Source organism: Desmodus rotundus, chromosome 7 (assembly GCF_022682495.2).
Source record: "Desmodus rotundus isolate HL8 chromosome 7, HLdesRot8A.1, whole genome shotgun sequence".
Taxonomy (NCBI): Eukaryota; Metazoa; Chordata; class Mammalia; order Chiroptera; family Phyllostomidae; genus Desmodus; species Desmodus rotundus.
In genome coordinates, this window is record NC_071393.1 from 13,951,546 (window position 1) to 13,964,685 (window position 13,140).

Consider the following 13,140-nt stretch of genomic DNA (forward strand, 5'->3'; position numbering starts at 1 on the left):
ATCATCTAGGTGCCTGAGCCCTCAGAACGAACGTGTCCTCCACTCAGAGAACGGACATGCCCAGGGCATGAAGACCCCAAAACACCCTCTATTTCAGGGTGACCGGCTCCCCTTTCTCTCCTCATACTTGACTTCCCACCTTGTCATCCCAGTACCCCAAACCTCTTCAATTGCCCCGTCATCACGATGGGGCCTGGGTCCACTGACAACCAGCCACAGGGGACGTCTCCAGGAAGAGACAGGAATCATTCGGAAGAGAGATGTGCTTTCTTGTTGCTCGCCCCCCCCCCCGAGAGCACCCACAGGAGAAGGTCACAGTACTTCCCTCCTGGACACAGCCAGGTCCCCTCAGCCCTGAGCGGTCCAGCAGGGTGAACGGGGTTCTCGCACCATGTGAGGCGTGCATCGGGACGGGGTTGGATCCTGGGGATGTGCAGAAGCATTGAACTTGCTACAAGAGTGCTGAGTATGGTGACCCTGACGTCCCCGGGGCCCTGTTGGAGCCTCCCTCACTGCCCACAATGCCGATTTACTCACTCAACACACCTTCTCCGGACCCTACTGGGTGTCAGCCTCGCATTCCACCCACATACAGAATATCAACACAGCTACTTCCCCATGCTTTTTAGCCTAATTAATGTCTGTGCTAATAATGCTATTAATATGAATTACATATATTTTAATATATAAACGTGTATGCACTTTTCTCTCCAGTCATGTCCACTCTCACGTACTAACTTCACAACTGCATACTGTACCCCTGTGAAGCCTCAATGCTTCCCTCCAAATACGTCACAGAAAACACCCCCTCACGGGATCGCACACGGATCACATGAAAACCAAGGGTGCCCGTGGCCACGACAGTTTCTTGCTGCCTTATTGTAGCACCGATTGTCTGGAGCACGATGACATTTATTTGTGGCTCAGCAATTCATTTTAATTTCCAAAAAGTTAAGTCTGTGAAGAGAAACGAAAACACATATATTCACTTTCCTTAACCCATGGTTCACACATGTGTGCCCTTCTTGCATACGACCGTAGTCATCCAACCACATCCCAGCCAGGAACGCAGAGCCGTCCTAGACCCACCCACACACCCACACTGAACTTCCACGCGAGGCCCCAGGCCAGCGTTTTCCCCAAGGAAACGATCTGGAGTCTTCTCTATTGTCTTCGTCTTTCCTATACTCCCCTAGACCTGGCCACTATCTTCTCCTCCAGGATGGGACAGACAGACCCTGACCTGTGTCCCTGCCCTGCTCACTGTATTCTCACATCAGCTGGGAATGGAGTGAGCAGACACCAATGTACTCATGTCACTCCCCTCTGCTGGTCCTTCCATGACTGCGCTTCTCCTTCTCAGCAGAAGTCATCACAGCAACCTGGCCTCTGCCTGCCTCTTCAGCTCTCCTGCGCTTCCTAAGGCGCTCCTCCTGGTGCCCTTCCTCACTCCAATAACCCATGCATGGCCCAAAGGGAACTTCCCCCATTTATTTGCATGACCAACACCTGCTTCTTTGCGTTCTTGCCTGTTGTTACATTATGCTGCTTGCCCATACCTCCTTCTCCCTCCTACTTATTCTGAAAATCCCAGATTCGACACCAGTCCCATCGATCAGGTCTATTTGGCCCAATGCCTCACCCACTTCAACGCAAACCTACACAAGCACCATGTCACGTGGGTGCTGGTATTTCACTTAAGTTTTCTCCCATAGCACACCTTCTGTGACCAGGAAGAAGCAGATACAGAACTCGAAGTACACAATGGGCATATTTTTGGTTTTGGTTTTAATTATGAAGGGATTTAAATATCCTTCAGGTAAAAATTTATTTTTATCACATCCCTGGAGCATCCACATGTGTTTCCCAGGATGAAAAGTTCAGACCCTTCTGCTCCTTGGGACAGCCCCACAGCGCCCCCTGCAGGATCCTCGTTGCAATCGCTCCAGGTCTTATGACCAGACCCCCCTGCCACCCCACCACCACCCCAGGAATGAAGGAGGAGATCCATGATTGAACTGTTTTACTCATCACTCTGGACCTCACTGGTTAGGGGTCCTGGAATAGTTTTCACACGGGAAAGAGAACAGACTGTTCTGTCTTCTCCAGAATGCAGCTGTGGGATCTTTGCAAAGCCCTGAGTTTCTGGAATCAGATTCCGCAACAATGTCAGGTTATTCAAATGGAATTCCTCTCTTCACTTGAGGGAGAACCTTAACGATTAAAATGAAAGGAGGTGGATCCTAAACGTGCACGCAGACATCTGGCTCATGGAGGCTCAGAGTGGCCCGTGTGACAGGCTCTGGACCCACCTGACAAGGGGGTGTCACTCCCCGAATCCCACCCCCGTCCTTCTTCTAAGACTCTCTCCTTCCTTGGGCTTTGCTAATTGGTGCCCGTGACGGGGTCACGTTTTTTAAAGCTCTGACTACCCTTCCAAGTGTGTATATCACACAGAGTGACCAGCAGTTAAAAGCCACTCTGAGGGCGGTGTTGGGGCTTTTGGTCAAGATCTGCTACACCTGCTTCACCCCCATACTTCCTGGGGATCCCCTGAGCCGTTCACTGCTCCAGCCGGGAGAACTGTGGCAGGCAGGAGAGGGTTTTGTCACTGTTTTTATAATTTCAAACCCAAAAGGTCTTTCTGATCATTTGGAGCAGTAAAGAGATCAAATCTGCTCTTTACCCAGTGACTCCCAGCGTTACTAAGGTATCCAGTGTCTCCCAGCATTACTAAGGGTGCGGGAATTCTGTGTTACTGGACACAATCTCATCACCACATGATCTGTGTCGATTGCTGACAACAGTGTTTCTAAGACAACCAAGGTGTCTCCCATCCTCAGAAAGGTTCAGCTGGTACAAGCTTCCCCAACTCAGATTCAGGAGGGGCCATCACCCTCACTTGGCACCACCTGCAAATGCAAACACCCAATGTCCTGCACCGTCCCCCGTCAGGCTTTATTGGAGATGTTTACTACAGAGGGTCCTCGGAATAGCCACACACTTCCATGGTCTCCTGAGCCTCATGAGTAGCAGATGCGGTCACAGCCAGGGGCACCTGGATGGATTTGGGGTCCCGCTCCTGGAGAAGCACCATGCCCCACCCCCGAGAGGCCCTGTCTGTGGTGATGACGTGGGTGAGAGGTGGTGCCGGGAGACGTGACAGAGGACAGTCAGCAGCAGCTCGGGGGAGATGCAGGGCTGGGACTCAAATCTGTGTCCATGGCACCTGGAGACTCGGGAGACTTAGGTCCCTCAGGGAGGCCCAGACCACATTCCCGGCAGGCTCAGGTCAGGCCAGACTCAGAGGGACATCTGATCCCTCTACAGAGAGTTGTTTCACACAGGTAGGGTCTGAAGCCACATAAGCAGCCACATGTCTCCTAGGCGATGGGAAGGAGGAACAGGGATGTGCTCCTGAGGGCCCATGTCCAGGAACCCCTCAGCTGATCGCCTGTGCAGAGAGAAGGGTGAAGAAAGACTTCAGGCCAGGGCTGGAGTGTCCCCTACAGTAAGAGTTGGCCTCCTGACCCATTACCATGGACATAACTCCCCCACACATCTCTGGTCCTCATTCAAATGTTTCGTTGGATATGTCTTCTGCAGCTGAGTGTCCCCAAAATCTGCATGTCTCCAGCCTCGCAGACATCAGGGCATGCCCCTTCTCACGGGGGGAAGAAGAGAAAGGAGGAGATTACAGATCCTGCCTCAGGGATGGTGGAGCCCCCTTATTGTAAATCCTCACCTGAATGTGTTTATTGATATGAGAGACAGAGGAAAAGGGATGAGAGAGAGACATTGATGTGAAGAAGAGACACTTGATTTGTTGTGTCTCATACGATCAAACCTGCACCCTGTACGTGCGCTGACCAGGAATGAAACCTGCAAGCTTCCCTGTGCACAGGACAACGCTCCGACCATCTGAGCCTCTCGGCCAGGGCCTGAGGGAACCTTTTTCTGACATCCTGGTGGGCACGGAGAGGTCACACACAATCATATTTGAATGCGGAGAGGACTCTGTATGCTCAGCATCCCTGGAGCCAGAGTCCCAGGAGGAGAGAACAGGTCCCAGAAACAGGCCACAATGGGCACAGGCAGACGGAACTAAGCTCCCTCTTGGAGCAGGTTCCTGGGAAGAGGGCCTGGGGCATGTTGGACCCCCTCACCCACCAGAAGCCCTCAGCCCACCTACCCCTCTGATCCAGGCCTAGAACTGGGCTGGGCACGGGGGTGGGAGGGGGCGGTACAACCACTTCATTCCTTGTCCATCATGCTCCTGGAGGGTTTCATAGCCCTGGGAACTGATTAGGGCCTGTGTAGACTTGAGCAGGCTACAAAGATATTAACAAAGGAGAAACAAATTTTTTAACTACGGACAATAGGAAAAGAGTTGAGCAGCCAAGGGTCTCTGCAAAAGAGTTGCCAACTGAAGAAGTGACACAAGTGCCACCCTGAGTTAGACTTGGTCCCAGGCAGATCAGGGTGGCAGCCCCAGGCAGAAAGATCAGAGTGAGGGTTTTAGTCTCACTTCCCCGTGACTCTGGTGCACCGTGTAAGTTTTACCGCTGCTGTCCCATGCAGCACAGTAGTAGTCGGCCTCGTCCTCGGGCTGCAGCCCTGAGATGAGCAGGAGCCCTGCATTGGCCGAGGTGTCTTTGGATCCAGAGAAGCGGCTGGGGACCCCAGGTCCTAGCTGCTTGTTCGAGTTTGAGTAGTAGTACAGGAGAAACCGGGGAGCGCTCCCTGGCTTCTGCTGGTACCAGTTTATGTAGTAGCTGCCAACACTAGTACTGAAGCCACTGCTGAGGGTGCAGGTGAGTCTGGCTGTTGCTCCTGGAGATTCAGACAGGGAAGGCGGCTGAGTCAGCACAGGCTGGGAGAGGGAACCTGCAGACACACAGACACGTGGGAGTGAACACAAGGGTCAAGTTGCAGGTGCTGTGGGTCTCTAGGGCCCGTCCCTACCTGTGCAGTGACAGAGGAACACCAGGAGCACGGGGGCCCAGGCCATGGTGAGCAGGCTGCTCCTCAGTCCTCACAGCTGGGGCTGGGCTGACCAGGCCTCTCTTATCCCCTCCCAGGTGTCTCCATAGAGGAGGGGCTGCTCATGCAAATGAGTCCCCATCCTTTGCCTTTTTCACAGGTTCACCTACAGGGTCTGGAGCCCTTGCTGGGGGAGGCCAGTCTAACGTACTTGGTTCCTCCTGGGTATGGCTGGGAGCAAGTAGTTCTGGGACCACACAGAGGGCCACGTGCAGGGAGCTGAGACAGGCCATGGCCTGTACTCACAGGAATCAAAGGGTCCAGGGCTGAGGGCTCCTGTCACTGGAGGGCTGCCTAGCCAGGAGCTCCTGTTTCACAGAGACGGTCTCATGGCGCCCTCTGCTGGTCCCCAGGCAAACTGCTCTTCTTTCAAGATGATCCAACATCTAGTCTTTGCTTGTCTCCTTCACTGCTGTGTTTCCAACACTTAAGAGTCATGGCTACAGGGGACAAGAGTCATCCTTACAGGGGATGATGCAGGCACAGTCCTGGTGTGACCACCATGGATTCATCACATGGTGGTCACATTCACACATGACTCCTGACTGAGGAGAGCTTGAGGACTGCTGGGGAGTGAGGTCGCATGAGGGGAACACAGAGCTGAGAGGACATGGGACCAGGGCCAGGCCAGAGCCTGGATTATTGCATCAGGAGGACCCTGAGCCCCTGCTGCAGAGGAGGGTGGAGGCAGCTCCAGAGGATTCCCCAGGCCTGAAAACTCCCTGATGTCTCCCACGCCAGTCAACTGGTAAGACTGCGGGCGTCTTACAGGGCCTTCCCTCTAAGCATGTGGCTAGGGCAAGGTGGGCAGTATCTCCATGAATGCAGGGGCCCGTGGGAGGAGGAGGGCACACCCCTGTCCTGAGGGTGGGACACAAGCAGCACAGGCCCTGGTGGCGGCCCTGGAAGTACACCAGTCACACCTCCTTCCCAGAGACCCTGCAGGGGAGTAGAGGCCACCTGCAGTGCCACTGCCTCATTGTGGGTTCAGGCAAAGAGGGGCAGCACAGGTGGCTAGAGCCCAGCCTGCCCTGCTGGAGGCAGTGTCCTTAAGGGGCCCCCCACCTGCAGGAGACTTCCAGGCACTCAGCCTGCCTGAGACCTACCCAGACCTGCACTGTGGTAGCAGCTCTTCCTACCCCATCCCTCCTTCTCGCCCCTCCTGGGAGCAGCACTGTCGATGACGGCTCTCCCTCCTTCTCCATCCCTTCCCGTTTCCTGCACCAGCGTTCCCACCTCCAAAGTCACTTCTCTACTTCTTTGTTGTCCTCTGCTTCACAGAGCTGCACACTCAAGAAATTCCGAGTCAGAGAGAAAAGCAATCCACAAGAAAAATATGGCTCTTTTGTTAATTAATATAGTTAATCAATATATTTATTCATTCATTCAGTTAAAGGTATATACCTTAAAATTGACTTACTACATTAAGGTATATATACACATATATTATGTATGTATGCATACATATGTATTACATATACATATATTTATGAATATGTACAGATAAATATGCACATTCAATACACACAAATGTTTATATTGTATAACACAGGCCCAGCACTAAGGTGCTGTCTCTTCTACAAACTCCTCTTAGATCAGGTTGAAGTCCAGACCAGTGACTGTCCCTTGAAGGCCTGTCCCTTCCATGCAGAACACCTGGTTCTTTCCTTCTTTGCAATTCTTCCCCGGGCCGGGCTCTCCTCCTTGTGGATCCCCTGCCATCCCGGGGAGCAAGCAGGCTCTTCCATCCAGGGACTGAGAGGCGGTTGAATGGAAGGCCCTGTGTGGGTTGTGAGTCGCTGATGTGTAATTCTTTACTGTCTGTCAATGTTCCCATGCACTTAAACACAACTGTCATTCACATGGTTTTTGCAGGGGGACTCCTGGGAACCTTTTCTTCAGGCAGAGAAAACAGGTTTGCAGGGAGCCATGCAAAAGATGTTCTCCGGAGCATTTTACTTACAAACTCCACTTGCTTAGAGCTGTGCTTGTTCCCAGTGGAGGCTGATACATGGTAGATATTAGGAGTAACTTTCCCAAATGGAGAGTTTGAAAAAATATGGGTTTCTGCTCAAGAGTGAATGCTGTTGGGGCCTGATGAAAGGCAGAGAAATTTATATGCTCTTATCTGAAAATATGCCCACTCTACATCATGATTTTCCTGGAAAGGTCAATGCAGAAAATAATAAAAACAGAAGCAGAATAAAATAATAAAATCATTGTATCCATGTACTAAATTAAAAATGAGAAACTAAAGTGATTTTGTGTGATTAGATAAATTCTGGGCTGCTATGCGCCAGGCTGTGACGTGATCTCAGTCTGGGGCGGGGTGTTCTGGGAAGACCACCTGACTGTCGTTACATGGATTATGGAAACCTACGTTCATCATCTAAACGTAGTCCATGGGTTGGTTGTAATTTGGGGTGCGTGTCCCAAGCCCCACACCAAGGATGAGTCGGTAACATGGGGCCACAGCCCCCCAAAGAGGGGACCACATCCTCTCCCATGGACGCGCATTCATTTCATCCCCACAGCCCCAGCCCTCCCTTGGCCACCCCCGGTTTCAATCTCAGTCCAAAGTCTCACCTACACACCACCAGCATCGGTGTGGCTGAGACTCAAGGTGCAGTTGGTCCCGAGGCTCATTTGTCTCCAGCTAGGACCCTGGGAAACCGAACAACTGATATTCATAGAAAACATAGCCGTGAGCCCTGACTGGTGCAGCTTGGCCCTGGGTTAGAACTCGACACATCTTATTCGGGACACAATTTAACTCATTTTGTTAGATAAGAATAATCCTTTTTCCCAAGTTTAATATTGAAAAAACATAACAAAAAATTTCAGAATACAGTCAAATTGCTTTTAAGTAAATCTGAAAATTAACCATCTATATTATAAAAAATGTGTTTTTCTTTTTCTTTTGTTTTCCTTCTATTAGGTGAAACTCATTTCACCTCAAACCCGCTTCCCCTGAGCCCCAGGAGGAGAAAACAGGTCCCAGAAACAGGCCACAAAGGGCACAGGCAGACGGAACTAAGCTCCCTCCTGGAGCAGTTTCCTGGGAAGTGGGCCTGGGACACACTGGACCCTCTGACCCACCCACACCTCTACTCCAGGCCAAGACCTGGTCTGGGCTCGGGGCTGGGGGGGGGGGGGGGCGGTAAAACCACCTCCTTCCTAGTCTATCATGCACCTGGAAGGTTAAGCAGCCCTGAGACCTATTTGGGCCAGTGTAGACTTGAGCAGGCTGCAAAGATATTAACAAAGGAGAAACAAATTTTTTAACTACGGACAATAGGAAAAGAGTTGAGCAGCCAAGGGTCTCTGCAAAAGAGTTGCCAACTGAAGAAGTGACACAAGTGCCACCCTGAGTTAGACTTGGTCCCAGGCAACTCAGGGTGACAGCCCCAGGCAGAAAGATCAGAGTGAGGGTTTTAGTCTCACTTCCCCGTGACTCTGGTGCACCGTGTAAGTATTACTGCTGCTGTCCCATACAGCACAGTAGTAGTCGGCCTCGTCCTCGGGCTGCAGCCCCGAGATGAGCAAATGCGCTGCGTTGGTTGAGGCGTCTTTGGATCCAGAGACTCGACTGGGGACCCCAGGTCCCAGCTGCTTGTCCGAGTCTGAGTAGTAGTACAGGAGCAACCGGGGAGCGCTCCCTGTCTTCTGCTGGTACCAGTACATGTTTTTACTACCGACGCTGAGGTCTCTGCTGAGGGTGCAGGTGAGTCTGGCTGTTGCTCCCGGAGATTCAGACAGAGAAGGTGGCTGAGTCAGCACAGGCTGGGAGAGGGAACCTGCAGACACACAGACACGTGGGAGTGAACACAAGGGTCAAGTTGCAGGTGCTGTGGGTCTCTAGGGCCCGTCCCTACCTGTGCAGTGACAGAGGAACACCAGGAGCACGGGGGCCCAGGCCATGGTGAGCAGGCTGCTCCTCAGTCCTCACAGCTGGGGCTGGGCTGACCAGGCCTCTCTTATCCCCTCCCAGGCATCTCCATAGAGGAGGGGCTGCTCATGCAAATGAGTCCCCATCCTTTGCCTTTTTCACAGGTTCACCCACAGGGTCTGGAGCCCTTGCTGGGGGAGGCCAGTCTAACGTACTTGGTTCCTCCTGGTATGGCTGGGAGCAAGTAGTTCTGGGACCACACAGAGGGCCACGTCCAGGGAGCTACACCAGGCCCAGAGAGAACAGGCCATGCATGCCCTGTACTCACAGGATTCAAAGGGCCCAGGGCTGAGGGCTCCTGTCACTGGAGGGCTGCCTACCCAGGAGCTCCTGTTTTACAGAGACGGCTTCGTGGCGTCCTCTCCTGGTCACCAGGCAAACTGCTCTTCTTTCAAGATGATCCAACATCTAGACTTCACTTGCCTCCTTTACTCCTGTGTTTCCAACACTTAAGGGTCATGGCTACAGGGGACAAGAGTCATCCTTACAGGAGATGATGCAGGCTCAGGCCTGGTGTGGCCATCGTGTATTCGGGCACACAATACTCCTGAACAAGGAGAGCCTGAGGACTGCTGTAGAGTGAAGTCACATGAGGGGAACAGAGAGCAGAGTGGATATGGGACTGGGGCCAGGCCAGAGCCTGGATCACTGCAGCAGGAGGACCCTGGAAGAGGAAGGTGGAGGGGGCTACAGAGGTACACCCTCGATTCTGGGTCCTCTGCCCAGTTTGTAGCTCCACTGTCAGGAGGAGGCTGGGGTGCTTGTGAGCTCTGAGTCTGTCTCTTGAGAGGAAGCACCTGCGGTCTCCTCTGACTGCCAGTGAGCATGAGTCCAGGCCCATCAGTTAGAATCATTGCACTTGTTTCAGGCCTTGCAGCTCTGAGAAGATCCACAGCGCCCCCTGGTGACTGTCAAGGAGAATGTTAGTGCTAGGAATTAAGCAGAACACAGGGCTAGTGGGACAGGGTTGGGTTTTCTTGAAGTCCCTTCCCCTCTTCCCTCCTTCATTCCTGTCAACCCATGTTCCTGAGGACCAATTCGATGCCAACAAGGATCCCAATCTGGGGTGGGGTCAAGAAGGAAACTGTATTCAGTAGCAACCACAGCGATACAGCATGGCTGTGGAAACAGCGCTGCTGTAGAACAGCCCAACTGTGATGCAGCAGAGCTGTGGAAACGCGGGGGTGCAGATCAGCCTGGACCAGGTGGCCAGGCCACTCTGGCTACATGGCTCTGCTCTCTTCCTGTATGTTTCCTTCTTCGTGCCGCCCTGGTTTGCTCCACTCTGCACTCATCGGCTTCACTCTGCTCTGGGGAGAACACTTCGGCTTCTCTGAGCCACAAGGAGCCCAGCTCATCTCAACAGCAGGGGACTCTGATCCCTGGTCCCTGATAGGTCCATCCTCATGCAAATGAGGGTGCCAAATCCTTGCGGTTTTATTGGCCCAAAAGGCACTGCCCTGACTGGTCAGAGTAGAGCTGCTGTGATTGGAGGTGGGAAGTCTCAATGCTATTGCCTGACATAGAATTCCAGGAAACCTTTAAAGGGCTGGCTCAGAGGGCAGCCACACAGGGCAGGCAGGCAGGTTAGCCCAGAAGCAGGCAGTTCAGTAAGGGGGGAGTTTGTATGAGAGGTCGCTGCACAGAAATACTGCACATTTTTGTGTTCACTGCCAATCCAGGAACCCAACTGTGCAATAAACATTATAGGATGCAAGCATACAGACAACTGTATTATATATATATTCCTAACATAGTGTATATAATGCATTTTCCTTTATATTTAATTTGTATTGACTTAACCTGAAAATTTCCAATTGAGACATTTAGGGAGAAGAAAAAATCAGGTAAATCATAATATCATATGTTTCCCTCCTCACACTCAGTGCTGGAAGCCTTGGGGAGTCATATAGTGATACAGCCGCAGCCTCTAGCCTGTCCCCGCACTGAGGCATGTAGCCCAGGTATCAGTGGTTCTGGGAGCCAGTTCTAAGCAAGATGTGTTCTCATGTGTAATTCTGCCTATGAGCCAGAAAATGCGTCTTAACATATAGTTTAAAAAATCCTTCCAAATTCTGGTTGTACTTTGAAATCAAGTCATAATGAATATAGTTGGATATTGTAAATCTGTTTATTAGTGTTTCTGGAGTTTTGAATGGTTATTGGAAACAGATTGTGCCCTGAGATGTGAATCTTATTGAATTTGAAGCAGAAATTCTCAGGAAGGATTTTAGCAGAGAAGGTACTTTTCAAACTTTAATATGTACAAAAATCTCATGGAGGGCTTGTTAGAGTGGCAATTCTCCCGCCAAACACGGTGTCTGTCTCTGTGGGTTAGTCTGGGGAACTGCATTTCCAGCCCGCCCAAGGGGAAGGCTCCCACTTGAGTGGGAAACAGCATTATGTGTGTGGTTTGAGCGTCAAATCAGTAAGAGAAAACCTGTTACGGCCCTTTAAACAGAAGAGACTTCCAGGGAGTAGAGGGACCTGGGATTCGCTGTTGGTTAATACATTTGGAGGTCCAGGTCTCTCCAGCATCACCCTAGAAAGAAGGGGAGAGAGAAAACCCAGCCTTAACGGAGTCGCACCGGGAGATGGACACACCCTGGGAAACTGGAGGAGGCACGTGGTGCTGAGCACTGGAGAGAAAACAGGGCCATGGAGCCAGTCCCATTCCCTGCTGACCATTCCCACCCTCTCCCCTTTCTTCTGCCTCTAATGGTTCAGCCCTCCTGAACTATGTGGAGGTTTTGGGTGCACTTCCCCACGGGTTCACATCACTGTGTAAGTGCCAACACTAGCACCCGTGTACAGAGCACAGTAATAGTCAGCCTCGTCCTCAGGCTGGGCCCCCCTGATGGTGAGGGTGGCTTTGTTCCCAGAGGTGGATCCGGAGAAGCGCTCAGGGACCCCAGAGGGCCGGGTGTTTGTGTGGTAGATGAGCGTGCGGGGAGCCTTTCCTGGGGTCTGCTGGAACCATCTGGGGTAGTTACCACTCGAGACTGACCCAGAGCTAGAGCTACAGGTAAGTGTGACCATCCCTCCTGGAGACACGAACAGTGACGGCTCCTGGGTCACCACAGTCTGAGTATCCACACCTAAAACCAGCAGCAGAGAGGCAGGGATGGTATTAGGTGAAAAGGTGCACCTCTGATCCCGCTTTTATTCACCTTCCACCCCCAAAACGCAGAGCCCCTTCCTCTGACCTTGGGTGAGGAGCCCAAGCAGGAGCACCTTCCAGGCCATGGTGGGAGCAGTCACAGGACTCTGGCTCCTCAGGCTTCTGATCTGGAATGGGGTGTCCTTCGGGCCTTTTCATGCCTCCCAGGCCCATTAGGAGGAAGAGGTGCTTCATGCAAATCAGCTTCCCCTCTCCTGCCCTGCCCCTGTGTCACCCTGATATCCCCTGGGGGTCATCTTGAAAGAGGAAGATGCTGGGACCTCACTCAGACCAATGACTGCACAGTGACTGCACAGGGTCCAAGGCCCCACCCCTGGGCAGTCTGGGAGTTCACACAGTGGGAGGCACACACTGTCTGGCCCTGGGGACTCACAGCACCTCTGCTGCTCACTGCTCAGAATTCATCTGGGATGGAAATGATGTTGGGGACACTAACCTGAGACTGGTCACTGTCGGTCCATGGGCACACTGCTTGCTACACTCCCAGTCTCTGATATAAATAAACTACCTTTTACTGTGATTGGCTTTCTGGAGCTGGTTAGAAGAAAAGAATCCTCAGGGATTTTGTGTCGCAGAGGCCTCAGCTGCTGGCTTCCACCACAAGCACATGAACAGGGGCTCTGCCGGCCCCTGGGGGCAGGCATAGCTGCTGAGACCTCAGGATGAGCTCTAGGACCATGTGTTTCCCGCCAGACTCTAAGTCAGCCAAGCCCCACGGAAGTGAGCTCACCAGGTAAGAAGAGAAGGAATTTATCTGGGAAGATGGTCCGAGGGGATGGGGCCTGTCCAGGAGTAGCTCCCACACTGGTCTGAGGCCTGGACCCACTGACTCCCTAAGTCACGTTCCCCTCCGGGCCTCTGCCCACCTCAGGCAGCTTCCTTCCCCCTCCACATCTTCTCCTGGACAGTTCTCTGCTGTGAGGAGGTGATGGTACCTTAGACTGCTGACTTGGCTTGAAGCGTGGTA

General features: G+C 52.4%; 1 long non-coding RNA gene and 4 gene segments (V, D, J or C); all 5 read right to left on the reverse strand.

Annotated features, from left to right (window-relative positions):
• Positions 1-9,022, reverse strand: part of LOC139441033 (probable non-functional immunoglobulin lambda variable 11-55) — a 511,832-nt gene extending 502,810 nt beyond the window's left edge. The window contains 2 exon segments of the V gene segment in view: positions 8,514-8,840; positions 8,919-9,022. Coding sequence covers positions 8,514-8,840; positions 8,919-8,964 — 373 coding nt within the window.
• LOC128781375 (immunoglobulin lambda variable 5-39-like) overlaps positions 1-13,140 on the reverse strand; it is a 591,472-nt gene that overhangs the window by 521,537 nt on the left and 56,795 nt on the right.
• LOC112310504 (immunoglobulin lambda variable 5-45-like) overlaps positions 1-13,140 on the reverse strand; it is a 715,836-nt gene that overhangs the window by 517,590 nt on the left and 185,106 nt on the right.
• On the reverse strand, positions 4,505-5,058 carry LOC112310414 (probable non-functional immunoglobulin lambda variable 5-48). The segment is given in 2 exon segments: positions 4,505-4,887; positions 4,966-5,058. Coding segments are annotated over 2 exon segments (429 nt in total).
• On the reverse strand, positions 11,110-12,307 carry LOC128781379 (uncharacterized). The gene is made up of 3 exons (XR_008427329.2): positions 12,199-12,307; positions 12,000-12,090; positions 11,110-11,534 (listed from the first exon to the last, which is right to left on the reverse strand). It is a non-coding gene; the product is annotated as an uncharacterized lncRNA (long non-coding RNA).